The sequence below is a fragment of the Hippoglossus hippoglossus genome, chromosome 22 (assembly GCF_009819705.1).
Source record: "Hippoglossus hippoglossus isolate fHipHip1 chromosome 22, fHipHip1.pri, whole genome shotgun sequence".
Classification (NCBI taxonomy): domain Eukaryota; kingdom Metazoa; phylum Chordata; class Actinopteri; order Pleuronectiformes; family Pleuronectidae; genus Hippoglossus; species Hippoglossus hippoglossus.
In genome coordinates this window covers 25,101,717-25,116,865 of record NC_047172.1, presented here as the reverse complement: position 1 = coordinate 25,116,865, position 15,149 = coordinate 25,101,717, and the positions used below count along the sequence as shown (strand labels likewise).

Here is a 15,149-nt window from a genome sequence, read left to right as displayed (position 1 = left end):
CCATTTGCCTTGAAACTCAAGCCAAATCACAACTCGCCCCGGTCTGTCCGACTCCGTACTCCTGCCTCCCACAGACTAATTGTTGGTCTGGATTTCTTCTTTTTTTTCTTTTTCCTCCTCCACAGTGAAAGTGGAAGGATGAAATTAAATCAGAATCAGAGGGAAAATCTGAAATGTGAAGCAGGTGATAAAAGTGTTAGTGACCTTATTTTAGGAAGCTGATTTACCTCCATGTGCTGTTTTTCTTCAGACAGTGAAATTCAATGATATCAAAAATTGTTCTCTCCAAGAAAGTGCCATCATCAAGATAGATGTTTGGTATTTTCATATTTTATTTTTGCAAATACTATCATTAATATTTATAGGAGTGCAAAGCTTTGTAAGATAAATTAAAATTTACCTAAATTCACTCACACTCCTCTGCTCCCTTCACTGGTTACCGGTTGCTGCCCGTATCCGTTTCAAGACACTAGTACTTGCGTACCGTGCTGCGAACGGATCGGTTCCAGTCTACATCCAGGACATGGTCAAACCTTACACCCCAGCCAGTCCACTCTGCTCTGCTTCTGCCAATCGGCTTGTTGCTCCCTCACTGCGAGCTAAACACTCAACAAAATCACGACTGTTTGCTGTCCTGGCTCCCAAATGGTGGAACGAGCTCCCCAATGACATCAGGACAGCAGAAAGTTTACACATCTTCCACCGCAGACTAAAGACACATCTCTTCCGACTAAACCTTGAATAAAAGTTTAAACTAACAATTTAGTAGCACTTAAATGGCACTTACTTATAGAACTTTGTAGTTTGGCTTTCTTGAAGAAATAGTACTTTCTTGATTCTTGTTGTTCTGGGTTTGTACCCTCATGGTTGAATGCACTTATTGTAAGTCGCTTTGGATAAAAGCGTCAGCTAAATGAAATGTAATGTAATGTTAAATTAAATACCACATTAGCTGGCAAAAGGTTTCTATTATTCTTCTAAGAATCCGATTTAATTGTCATAATTTGTCCTTTATTCATTTTGATCTTCGAAAAGCATTAAGCCCCATAGATTGATGGCAAGGTTTAACATTTTAGTAACAGTGCCACCTCTGAAGTGGTGCACAGATTCTGACGAGGGACGTCAGTCAGAACAGGAGAAAAGACAGGTGCTGTGGTTGATTAGTGTGATCATAATGATTTAAATTAGCTCTTAAATATTTGACTCAGACCGATCTTTCTGCTACTTCTCTTCAAGAAATGGCAACGCTCTAGGAGATCAACATTTGGCTAAATTCCGGACCTGGTCACACAACTTGTCTTCTACTCTTTCCCTTTTTGCTCGTGATGATGTGCCCACTGACCCAGTCAAGGACTCGCCACTATGTGGGTATTGCATCTTGCGTACGCGTCGCGATGATTTCTGAGGACGTGTACAAACCTACTCACCAAACGGACAAAGGATTCGCGAAGCAGCCATCTTGTGTACATGTTTCCAACCATTCATGTATTATGTTTGGGGTGTTGTGTACATATTTATTCAGTTTTTAGAAACCTTGGGTCATCAATGAACTGAATTGAACTTTATCTCTCTCCTTTGCTACTTTTAAAGTTGATGAGAGGAGCTCATGTGTTTGGTCAACAGACCCCAGCCACTGGATCTGTAATAATGTGCTCACCAGCGTGAGTGTTTTGAGTGTTGTGTCACCACGACTGTTGCCCGTGCTCAGTTGTGTTTGCATCTGTGTTCTACGTCAGGACACCAGAACACAATGTGTTGATGTGCTGAGGTTTATTGCTTCATGGTCTGACCAAGGACCTGTTTTAAATGTTTTCACTGAAGACTTCAGTATTAATTGTAGATGCTCTAAAGGAATTCAAATATATCTGTAGTATCTGTAAAAAGTATCATGCAATGTGTAGTTTAAGATGGAGCATGGCCATGTAGGAGGCTTCAATGGAAACGCTGCTCCTTCAATCTGAATAGTGTGATGTCACGTGTTGCCAAACTGCATTGTGGTTGCATTGCTTCGCTCTATTTGTGTTGTACAGGCATCAGCCAAACAAATCACATTCATGTCCTGTCTGACATCAGATGTCAAAATGGGGGAGAGACTGATTATTGATTTTTGCAGTGGGAAATCGCCCTGTTGTCAGATATTATTTACTCACCGGGACACAAACCAGAGAAACTAAGCCTGGGCAGAGGAGGCAGAGACAGATAGTGAAGCAAACTAGCCTTGTTACAAAGTCGGCCAAGAAAGACAATGCTCTGGTAACTTTTTTCAAAATGATTGAGGATTGTCATTATAATGATTGCGCCAGCACCAAGCATCATGGACGCCAACTGTCATGTTTTACAGCATCGCGTATGTGTGAGTGCTCCCTAACAGGATAACAGTAAATGATGATGTGTTGAACTTTACAGTAGGCCTACAGGATATACACTGATTCAGACATTACGAAAAACCGATGGTAGCACTGATTGTTTCATACTCTTATTCATACACACATATTTCTTAAGTTAATGACTACACTTGGAAGTGGTAGAAAAAAACTGTAGAATGCTTTTTATTTGTATTATTGTTGAGTATTAAAATGAGTAAATCTACAATAAGTTGTGATGGTAAAAGTCTGCTGTCATAAGAAATACATGAAATGCCCTTTACTGGATTATTTCATGGTTTTAATCTAATCACCAAGAATTTCTCGTTTCTACTGGCTGATGTTCATATGATGGCAGGTCTTGTGTTGGCGTTCAGCAGCAGTAAATGTGCCTGTAGATGGTAAAACCTTAGTGCATGAAATACATTTTTTGATTCATGTTGTAAATGTGTCTTTCTTTTTGAGAGATCAGCTCATAGAACAAAATGAGACAAACAAGCAGAGGGTGGAGAATTGTAACAGCTTGTATTTGTGCTCTGTTCTCATGCTGAGAAATATCAACTGGGGAGGCATGTGCCTGAAAACTGACATGGAGGTCACAAAGGTCAAACAGAAGAATCACCCCCCCCCCCCCCACACACACACACACACACACACACACCCACCCCCCAAACACAGGAATTCACTGCCAGTGCCAGTTAGATATCACAATCAAATAAAAAGAAAAAAAAAGCAATTCAAACAAAATTTAAACAGTGTAGTCATAGAAAACTATGTACAACCAATGTAAACAAAACATCAACTTGTGTTTTTGTCACTAAAAGGCTGTCAAACAACCGTTTTAACCCCACTCTGTACAATGTGATTCATTACAACAGTACAAATGAATTAGGTTGTGTTTATCCTGCCCAATGAAAGGAAAAAAGATCATGGCAGCCTGTAAGTTGTATCTTGTCACTGGAATGAAGTCACCCTCCCCTTGCACCCAGTGTAAGAGCAAGACGTCCCCAGGTACTCAGAGTACCCTATTCACAAAGGATGCATGAAGCCTACAAGTTAAAAAAGATAAGCTCCTCAGTAAAGACAGCAAGTGCCTACACATGTATTTCAAACTGTCCATGAAGAATATTCCATACCAGAAGCAGGAAAATAGATACAAGTCAGGATTTTCAGTGTGATTTTCCTGAAAAGCAGAACCAATGCTCCATTGTTTCTAAGGGAGGAACCCGACATCCTCCAAACCAACCACCCACCCGCACCCAAACTCCCCTACCAAATCCAAGTGTGTTACAGCTCTGTCATTTTTTATTTCATTTATTTTTTATTTCATTACACCCAAGGCAGAATAAAAGTTACTAAAACTGAAGACTTATACAGTTACAGTGACAAAAACAGTTTAAGAGACCCACAATTTAAATTGGACTGCAAAATAAAAAATTCAAAACAATCTTTTTTCTATTTTTGTAAAATGCCCAGGCATTCTCCAATATTACAAATACTGGTATACTTTGACAGTAAACAAGAAAAATGTAATATATATTCATATATATTTATATATATATACTAAAACCCCGTCACCAAAATTAAAGAAAGGGAAATAAAAAAATTATATATATAAACAATACACACGTCGCCAGTATGGCATTCAGAGGAACTTTAGAAGCAAACCTAGAAAAAAAATACTTGTTTGTTCAAAATACACATACACACAAATATTATTTTACCCTTGTACTTGTTTCAATACTGTAAACTTATTTTAAGACACAGTTCACTAAAATCTTTTTTAGCTTCTGTAGTTCCTGATTTCTGTCCAGGTCTTCCTTGACTTTTTGTGTGGCTTTTGTTCACTCCTGGGATTTTCTGTTGAGGGACAAACATGTTCTTATGAGTGAGGAATTTGATATATATCTATATATATATATATATATATATATATGTTTGTGTCTTTATATGTACATATGAATACATATATACACACAGACACATAAGTAGTGTGCTGGGCACTCCTAACCTAAACTCAGCATCGTTTCATATGTCTTGATTTAAATAATTAGCTGAAATGTCAAATTACACATCAATAAAAAAAATGATCTCATTCAATTTGATGCTTCATAAATCTGTTGCATTTGTCTTTGACAATAAATAAGAAGATTGTTATTCAAGGCACACTCATGTCAAACTGAATGGCAGTACAAAAACTGTCCTGGATTCATCATTATTATCATAATTTTTTTTTTTTTGTGCCAGCATTGGGAAAGCCATGCCTAACAACCCTGGGCAGTTCAATGTCAGGAGATCCCAAGCTCTAGACCCTTTTAGTAACTTTTTCTGACCATCTTTCTGTGTGTGTCTGACTGAAAAAAAAAAAGTGCAGGTCTGTTGTTCAGAGCTCTGTAATTTGTATATTGACAACAATAAATTAGATCTGATTTAAAAATAAAAAAGTGCCAGTATGAAATAAAACTGGGGTTATGATATCTAAAATTACAAAGAGAGCATGGAGCGAGCTGGTGCTGCTTGTTTAGTCCTACTATTTCAGCAAACATACACATTTCCCTCTTCTACACAAAATTGTCCCACAAAAATGTAGCTTTAAAGAATTTTTATTCCTGCAGAGTGACTTCATTAATCAGATTAACCACTGTAACAATACAAGTCAAAATTTACTGCTCATGTCTTTGTAAATGTTTTTGCACAAAATTTTTATATAAATTTGAAAAATAAAATGTGAGACATACATTTTCTGCAGAAATCCAGTTAAAGTGTTGACATCTGCCATAGTATGCACATACATTTAGCCCTCACCTAACTAAATCATGTTATAATGACCCCTCTTTGAAATAGTATATAGCTTGAAAACTAAGCAGGTAGGGCAGGGCAAGAGGACATAACTGTCTCAAAAGATTTCAACATATGATGAAATGTAAATGCCTCTGAAACATAGGAGTGGGATAAATAAATAAAAGTAGTATAGCTCACCCTGAGATGTCCCTGTGCTCGCTCTCATGTCTGGTTCTTCCATCTCTCTATGTATTATGCATGGCTTCGTGGTCAGTTTACTCCTAATAAATAATATAGCCTAGATCATATGGCTTCATGCAAAGTATAATACATTGATGTATGAATGTAGGTTAGTTGGTAATAAGTGGAAGGGGTGTGGCAAGGAGAAGAAATTAGGGATGGTTGTAGCTTTGTCAGGATTTGGTACTATGTACCAGTCAGCAGCTGCCTTATCTAGAATCTGTTTCTTCTGGCTGGTTATGGTGTTCTCAGGAAGAAACCACTTTGATTTTACATTTACTGTCAAATATGACACTCAGTGCTACATTTCCAATTATATTGACATGTTTAAGAATCAGTTCATGCTACATTGCCAAGGATTGTTGTCCGCATATCATCGTCACACAAAACAAACTAATTCTAGCAATCTCAGTTAACGCCACTGCCAAATTGAAGATTGAATTCAGCTTCTCTTCGAGAAATCACATTTTTAGCTTAATATTCAATTTTCCTACATGTGGCGGCCAAAAAGGTTTAATTAAAATTGACTTTAAAAAAAAGAAAAACTCTAAGGATATAATGTGGGTTACTAAAAAAAAGAGTAACTTAAAGTCAAAGTATTACAAATAGAAAAAGCCTAAATAAAAAATTTACCTGCACATGCCAAAATACAAAATCCAATAAATACAGAAATTATTGCACAGTTAAAGGCTCCACATATGTTAAAACTCAAGTGACTGATTGTTTTAAAAGGAACTCCAAATGAGGCAGTTTAAACAGCTTCAATTGGTGTCAAGATCTCTGTTTTCTTTTTTTCTTAGTTGGCAGTTTCTTAGGCAAAACCCCAAATTAACCCAAAATGAATATCTCAGAAAAAGAGTATCCAGCTCCCCATTTAGTTTTTTCTTTTTTTTTTTTTTTAAGTCAAAGTGTGGCACAGATTATGGAAATAAAGAACCTGTTTTAGGTTCTCTCTGCTTGTTCAATTTTGACCTCATTTGTCATCAAATGTTCTCCATGCCACTTTTTCATGTGTTTTTCCAGAGTGCTGTACACGCTGAAGGGCATTTGGCAAATGTCACAGCGGTAGACGTCCTTACCAAGCTGGCCATGTGTCTTCATGTGGCGCGTGAGCTTGGAGCTCTGGGCGCAGGCATAGTTGCACAGCTCACACTTGTAGGGCCTTTCACCTGTGTGACTGCGCCGATGCACCGTCAGGTTGCTACAGTTCTTGAACACCTTTCCACAGTATTCGCAGGTGTCAGACCTCCTGCTGTCCTTGGAGCCAGGTCGACCTGGTCCAGGACCTCCACCCAGATGTGGTGTGCTGCCCCCACTGGCGGTGCCGCTGCGGCCGGAAAGGCCACCATCCAGCAGGTCACCCGGAGGTGTTGAGAACCGCAGGCTGCCATTGTCTGATGAGTGCTCAGAGGAGGTGGCAAAGGGAGATTGTCTGGAGTCGGTGAAACCTAGGAAAGGGTCTTTGATGAAGTGTCGTGAGGCAGCGTAGCCCACCAACCACTGGGAGTAGACGTTCTCTGAGGGAATGTGGGGTGCTGGAGGAAGGTCCAAGTCCTTCTCAATCTTGATCCTCTTATTTGAAGAGTTGGACAGGCTGGGGCTAGTGATGGGTGTGGGCTTACGGGGGAACAGGCCTGAGAAAGAGTCACCAGAGCCACAGTTCCGGCCATTAATGGTGGTCCTCTCTTCCTGCTGGTGGTGGTTTATTTCGCCAACCACTGAGTCTTCATCCCCAGTGTCCCGCAGCCCATCTGAGCCCCTCTTAGAGAAGGGCATCCTTTTACGATTGTCAACTATTAAATTATTGTACTGCTGTATTGAGTTGAGGCCCCCACCCTCCATCATCTTCTCAAGAGCGAGTGATGACTTCTCCTCTGATAATGGTTTAGAACCATTCTCCCTGTTGCGGTAGAACTCAGACTCCATGCTGAAGTTGGATTCTGGTCGACTCTCATTCTCAAGTTCCTCTTCTTCTTCTTCCTCTTCTTCCTCCTCGTTGCCTTCCCCCTGGAAGTCCCCGTCACGATTCTTCATGCCCTCACCTGTGACATCACTGGTACCTGGCTCTGGAGAGCTCGTGGTAGACAGTCCATCATCTGAGCGCCCGGTCAGGGATCCAGCCTTGTGCATGTGTGTCTTCATGTGGCGCTTCAGTTTGCTTGCCTGAGAGCAGGCGTGGTCACACAGCTGGCACTTGTAAGGTTTTTCTCCGGTATGGCTGCGCCGATGCACCACCAAGTTGCTCTGAAATTTGAAGGTCTTACCGCAGAACTCACAGGACTTGACCTTGTTCTGTGTCTGGGGAGGGGTGGTGCTATTTGGGGGCATTGGTGGTAAGGGGGGTGTGCTAAGAAAGGGAGATTTTGGTCCGGACTGAAAGGGGTTGGGGTTTAGTAGTCGGTGCATAGGGTTGGCCCTGCTGGGTGATAATGGTGGTGTGGTAATGTTGTTGTTCCCTGCCAACTCACGTAATCGTCTGGAGAAGTCCATAGACTGGGACTCCATGGCCATAGGTGTTAGCCGCATCACCCTCTCAAAGGCACTAGGGTGCTGGGAGATGAGGCCCATTTCCTCTGCACTAAGGCGTTCCAGCCGGTGGGGGTCCAGGAGATGGCGGGGAGGGGGGCTGACAAACGGAGGTGTGTTGGGAAGGCGGTTCTCCACAAAACCTGGGGGAGGCTCCCGTAGCAGGGGACCTGTCATCCTTAGGAGATGGAAAGGATTGTTGTCCCCAAGAAAGTTGGTGAGGGGGGACTGTGGGATGGAGTCGTTGCCCATGGGCGGGGGCATAGTGATGCGTGGAGTGAGGGCTGTGCTGGAGGGGTTGGACTCCAGGTAAATGCGAATGCCATGGATGTTCTGGGCATGCTGCAGCAGGAACCAGGCGCTGGGGAAGGGCTGTTTGCATGTGGTACATATATAGCTGGAAGGCTCATCCCTGCCACCTGCAACACAGAAAGAGAAAATACATGAAATATTTCAACAGAGACCTACTCATTTATTTGATGCGATTAAAACATGAGTGAGAGATGGACAAGCTTTCTGAAGTAACACATATTTTCAGTCACAAAATGAAACATTTATTCCTTTTTTAAAATACCTTATTAGTAAACTTGACACCATTCATTATTAAAATTGTCAGGAACTATAGCTTTTCTACAACAGCTTATTTCCAGTGTCTAAACCTTTGGCTGAAAGGCAGTGACATCGGATAAGTGTGTGTGTGCTTTATACTATGTGTTGTGGCTAATACTCATGTGGTCACATAAATGCTACTTATCATGCTATTGAGAAGTGCCTTCTCACAGATACTGGATTGGCCATCACAAGGTGTTGAATCTCTCATATACAGTATTGTGAATCTCAAAGTACAAACTGCAACTGTGTTTGTGTGTGTTTAGATTTACAGCAAGCATGAAAGAAGATGTATACATGTATCAGGCATTTTAAAAATCCCTCTGAGCAAAGAATCTGTGATAATCTAATACTAACATATAAAATTCCTGGCTTTTTGGAAGAAATAAAATCAGCTGAGAGAAAGACTTGAAGTTATTATATTATAGTGTGGTTTTTATTATAAGGTGACTAGAAAATGTAAAAATCGGTTTGTCAGATCACCTCTGACTGTCCCAGAATTTAAAAGTGACATACTTGTTTGGAAGTTTAAATACCTACTCTACAATCAAAGACTTCTTTAATTTGTCAGTCAATGACAAGTAATGGTAAGAATACAATTTTGAGGCGATATATGATCTGTGATTTTAAGAATTAATTAACGCAAATGTTTTAATGGTGCACATACACAGATACAGGACATATGAAGGGTCCCGCAATTCCTAGGTAACTTGCTACCACCATGACACAACTGAGCTTGATCTCCAATAAAGAGGAGCTCTCCTACAGTGAGTATACCAGTTATAAAACCCACTCACATACAGATAATGGTAATTGTACTCTTTAATGGCTCTCATATTTATTCAGTGAAAGCTCGCAGACTTGACCTTGTGCACTAATTTCAGGTACTACACAAAACATGTGCTGCTGTAATTGTTTCACTTAATTATGTGTGTGGCTGTGGTTATTTCTTGTGGCTTCACATAGACAAATACAAACATGAATGCTGTACATACAAATTATACTTTGTGTTTATATCACAATGCACTACTATGAGAAGCATATTTAATTGAATATGTTTATTCACTCATCTATATCCACTCTTTCTTCCCTTAACTGCTTCTCTGGAGATGCATTTAAATTTATTACAGAAGCATACAGGGGTGTGGAGCGCTTTGTGTGGGAGACACTACATTTTCTATACATTTTCCTGTAAGAACACAGAAAAGAAGTGCATATTAGCATAAGGCATGACTGGAACACCAGTCAAGGTCTGCTACCTACACACAGACCTGACAAGCCTGAAACCCTGCTTGCAGAGATCCCACCATTGACTTGTTAACTTGCCTGAAAAAGTGGAAAAGTTGGTTCAGCACAATTTAACTGGGCTAGCCAATCAGTCCTCAGTAAGTGTTTGAAATTTCAAGATAAAGTGTGAGTCATGTGAGCAGCCTGGGACAAAGGCAGGGTTCTGTAAGATGAAGAAGTCAACTGTGAACTGTTGTCAGGACACTCATTTATTCATACACACTTATTTTTGTGTCTCTTTTATTGTAATGTCACACTACACTTATTGTACACTAATTGATCTTTATGACAACAACATTCTATAGTGGTTTGATTAGCTGAGAGCAAAGTATGACGGGCCACCCAAACATCTCTTCAAGTGTTTCAAACGTATTCGTTTTTTCATACCTAAAATAAATCCGCACAACAACCCACATTTTCCACATTTAAAAAAGGTGTCCAAATAAAATTGATTCAGCAAAGGGCAGGTTACACAATTATACACTATAATGGTGGAAAGCCATAACAAGATTGGATACAATGCTTATAGCATCTTAGAGGATGAATGGGTTACAGTATGTTCACAGGCATGAACACAATACTATATAATAGTTTTTCCTTACTCTTGTTGAGGGTTAAGGATGTCACACCTTGTTAAAGCCCTATGAGACAAATTGTGATTTGTGAATATGGGCTATACAAATAAAGATTTGATTGATGATTGATTGATTGATTATATAATGGGATAACAAGATAATCCACCACCCCTGTGAAGTAAAAAAAAAATTATCCTAATTATCCTTTTTATCAGTGCTTTAACTACAATAATCACCAACACACTTAGTATCACTTTATATGTGAATGTGTGGAGATTCTTCTTTAATGTATTATATCTCTTAAATAACCGATAGCAAATACAACCAGCACTAACCCAAATAACTGTGTGCCAAATAACACAAAAGAAAATCGGTTGATCCACGTGTGCTTTTGCCCTGTGCTGGAAGAGTGTTACTTTTCCCTCCTTTAACTTTTTGTATGAAGCTTAACATTTAGCGTGGCCCTCGAGAAACTCAACTCAGCAGTTAGGAAGAAAGCTGATGAGTTTCACGACATGTGGGATGTACTTTTGGAATTTGTTAAGGATGTTGAAGTTACTGTGTAAATAAATCTATTGTGTGAGGTAGAGGTTATATGCGGTTGCGATGGTATGACTGCTACATGTTCAATGCGGAATGTTCAGCTACACACAAGCGTTAAATGTGCTGAATATGGTAAATGGTCTGTATTCATATAGCGCTTTTCTAGTCTTGATGACCGCTTTACAGTACAGTTTTTTTTAACACTGTAGCACTTTCTTCTATGAGAATGGCACAGCCGCCAGGGGCTCAGGAGTACCGCTCTACCCCCTGAGCCACACCTACCCAAATAAAAGAATAAAGATGCATACGTTATATTTAAATCCAACATGTTTGAAGATTTAAAGTTCTCTTTGTATTATTATGATTTATTATTATATTTATTATTATATTTTGTGATTTGTGAATATGGGCTATACAAATAAAATTTGATTGATTGATTGATTGATTGATTGATATTGACATTTTTTTTACTAAATTATAAAATAATGGAAATGTTGTTCAAATTTATATACAAGCCTCAAAATATTATATTTTATTATATTATATTATGGCTTTTGAAAAGAAAAACTAGCACAAAAGAAAATTACCTTAAATAATTCAACAATAAGCAGCTCAGTAATTTAATATCCCCCTGTTAGACAGTTAACCTCTCCTCACTGAAACATTTCACCCAGTCGCTCGCCCGTGTGTGTGAGTCAGTGTGGTGTGTGACTGCGTATGTGTGTTAAGGAGGAAAGGCAAGAGGCGGAACAGCTGTTCACCTCCACAGTCCTGTAAAGCCTTTTGACTTAATTATAGTGGACAGCAACCCCCCCCACTTCACCCCCCAACACACACACACCCACACACACATACAATGAAAATAACAGCTCCCCACGCCTCAGCTTTTGTCTGCACCTTTCTGTCTGCGCTTTCTATGTCTCTCTCTCTCTCTCTCTCACACACAAACACACACACTGTTTTACTACTGAAACTCAAGACCCACAACACCAAAAAAAGGAACCCGCCCCTTCTGTTACTCTCTCTTTTCGCTCAATCCGTTGATCCGTGTGTAAAAGAGACTGAGGATGAAGGGAGAGCTGAGATGCTCCTCCATCCTCAGTCCTTCAGCTGAACTTCTCATCTGCCGACAGAAGTCATTTAAGGGGCAGCTGATGTTCATTTCTGCCCAACAATTAAGAGCAGAGGCGTTTGTGTGTGTGCGTGTGTCTGTGTGTGTGTGTCTGTGCGACAGAGAGAGAGAGAGATAGAGAGAGACAGAGAAATAGAGAAAGTATGTGTTTCTGCACTGAACGCCATTTCTCTCTGGCCACAGTGGAAGGAACGGGTCACGGTATTTGTTTGGGGGAAGTGTGTGTGTTTGTGTGTGTGTGTGTGTGTGTGTGCGTGTGTGCGTGTGTGCGTGTGTGTGTGTGTGTGTGTGTGTGTGTGTGCCCTCCTGGGGGAAGGGAGTCCAACGCAGATGGCAAATAAAGTATGCAGCCTGAGGCGAGAGCACATTATGCTAATTCTAATGTCAGCTGTACTTTAATATACGACTCTATTTAATCACCCCATTATTTCCTATTTCCATATGAAAAAAACAGAGGGAGAGAGAGAGAAAGAGAGAGGACTGCTCATTACTTTATTTGGTAAGATGCACAGAGCATGTTTTATGGAGTGTTGTGTGTCACACACAAACACACACATAACGCTCAAAGAAAAAAACACACTACCTCATCGGCATTTGCAGAGATACTTTCTTTCCTTCTCTCCTCTCTGTGTTTCTGACTTGAACACACACACGCACGCACACACACGCACACACACACACACACACACACACACACAGTTTGAATTATGAAATACTGAATGTACATTTACAGGTTGTGCGCTATGTGGTCCCCATATTACTCATGTTGTGGGAACCTGTATTTATTATTGAGATTGTCTTCCTTATGGGGACAAAAAAGACATATTTTAAGACTAGGTTAATGTCATGTTTAGGGTCAGGGTCAGGTTAGGGTTAGGGTTAAGTTATGGCTAGGGTAAGCTTAGGAGAGAGAGAGAGAGTGTGTGTGTGTGTGTGTGTGTGTGTGTGCTTTCTACTAGAAGAAATAATATAGAAGAGTCAATGCTTTTCTTTACAGATGTGAGTCTAAAAAGTGGAAATATGTAAAACTTAATATTAGTTAAAGTAAATTTAATTGAATTGAATTGAATGAAAAAGTAATTAATTACTTACTGTACGATGCAATAAGAAACTACAAATATATCAGTTAATCAGTGAGTCCAAATTAACTTGTGCGCCAAATTTGAAAGAATTCCCTTCAGGCATTCCTCATATATTACAATCACAGAAACATGAGGTCACAGTGACCTTGACCTTTGACCTACAGCACCAAAATCTGATCAGTTCATCTTTGAGTCCAAGTGACCATTTGTGCCAAATCCGAAGAGTTTCCCTTACGCCAGTCTTTATATATCACATTCAAGAGGCCAAACACATATTGTGGGAGTTTACCGTGATCTTTGATCACAGTAATTAGTTTATCCTTGAGTTAAAGTGAATGTTTGTACTGTACCAAGGCGTTCTTGCGGTATGGTGTTCACAAGAATGGGATGGAGGGACAGACAACCCGAAAACATAATGCCGACAGCCACTGGCTGGTGCAGACATGTAGGCATTATAAATCAGGGCACAATGCAATACTAAACAAGTCTAGGTCCATACACACAGGTAGAGAGGGTTGTCCTCTAACCAGAAGGTCAGTGGTTTGATCCCTGGCTCCTCTGCACTCTTTGGGCAAGATATTGAAACCCAAATTGCCCCTGACAGTTGTGCTGACAGTGTGTGAATGATGATATTAGAAAAAGTGCTGCATAGAAGCCCTGTATGTATGTAAGTGTGCCTGAATGGGTGAATGCGACTTAAAGCACTTTGAGTGATCGATATGACTAACAAAGCACTGTACAAATATTGTCTATTTTACCCACACACACAAAAATATATATTCAGTGTGCACTATGTATGTAACACTTGAAATTAATACTTTCACTGGAGAGTAATCCTGCTAAAAAAATGTCACTAGATGACATAATGAGCTAATCAGCATGACATCATGGCATTGTATTTGTATCATTGTATTAACATCTGGCTTAATATCTGCTTGCTTCTCTGCCAATCTCTGTTCTCACATATAGCCTACAGTATTTAAAATGAACTGTAATCCGAATTAAACTGTTCTTATTAAAATGTTTTTCAGACAACAGAGCCAATGTGGAATAACTCAAACTGATTTTCAGCCAAAGACGACTAAGACGACTTGTTAACTAGCGGTAACTTCTAAGCCAGTCAGTTGAATGAGACAAAGAGGTGTGTCTGTGGAGGGAAAACCTGAGCTTGAGCTTTTGTTCGACGGAAATGAGTTAAGGTTTGTCCCAAAGCTGCATGACTGGGTGTTCTTAAGAGAAAAAGTCACTGAACCGGTCTGAAAGTTGCAAAGACTGCCGATGACGTAATAGAAGCTGTTTAAACCAATAAAAGTGGCCTTTGCTCTTTCAAAAACAATGGCCAACAATGGCTCCTTCATCATTCAGTCTTTTAGAAGTGTGACAGTAATTAGATGATATCACATTTTAAAAGCTTCACAACATTTTCGCATGTAAAGCCACAATGAGAGGATGTTTTTCCTCAGAGGATTCTGGAATAAAACTAGCTGTGGTTTTATTTGCTGCAGAAGTGTTACTTGTTTTTCAAATTATCCCATTCAAGTTTTTAGAATGTTCAGCTATAAAAGATTCTTTCACCGCACAGGGATGTGGCTTTTAATATTTTAATAAAACAACATTTGTATCAGCAACATTAGATTACCTTTTGATAAATATATTTATTGCTGTTGTGGTAATATTACAATAACAGAACTGGAGATTTTTAAAAATAATTAAAACATTATATAAATTATGTCGAATATTACAATTACTAGTAATAAGAACAGTTATAATATATTGTCAAATGTTTGAAATAATGTGCAGTAGTATATGAATATTAACTGGATATATTGCAGTACAATATAATATAAAATTACCAAAATTTGTAAATACAGCACTAAATTACCTAATTCAGATTAGCTATTGTTATATGGTTGTACACAATATTCTATTTCATAATAATAGGCTAACTTCCCTATAGCATCTAATTAAATTGCAAGTACAAAGGAAGTACAAAAGAATATAGTCATTTCTA

General features: G+C 39.4%; 1 protein-coding gene across 3 annotated transcripts in view; it reads right to left on the bottom strand.

The window, feature by feature from the left end:
• Positions 1-2,869: 2,869 nt before the first annotated feature.
• bcl11ba (BAF chromatin remodeling complex subunit BCL11B a) overlaps positions 2,870-15,149 on the bottom strand; it is a 43,147-nt gene continuing 30,867 nt past the window's right edge. For 2 of the 3 annotated variants that reach the window (XM_034575852.1, XM_034575850.1), the window contains exon 3: positions 5,380-8,329. In XM_034575852.1, coding sequence (XP_034431743.1) covers positions 6,327-8,329 — 2,003 coding nt within the window. In that variant the 3' untranslated portion in view covers positions 5,380-6,326. Of the gene's footprint in view, positions 4,224-5,379; positions 8,330-15,149 lie in introns of those variants that run through there. The other variant, XM_034575851.1, reaches the window with a different exon arrangement.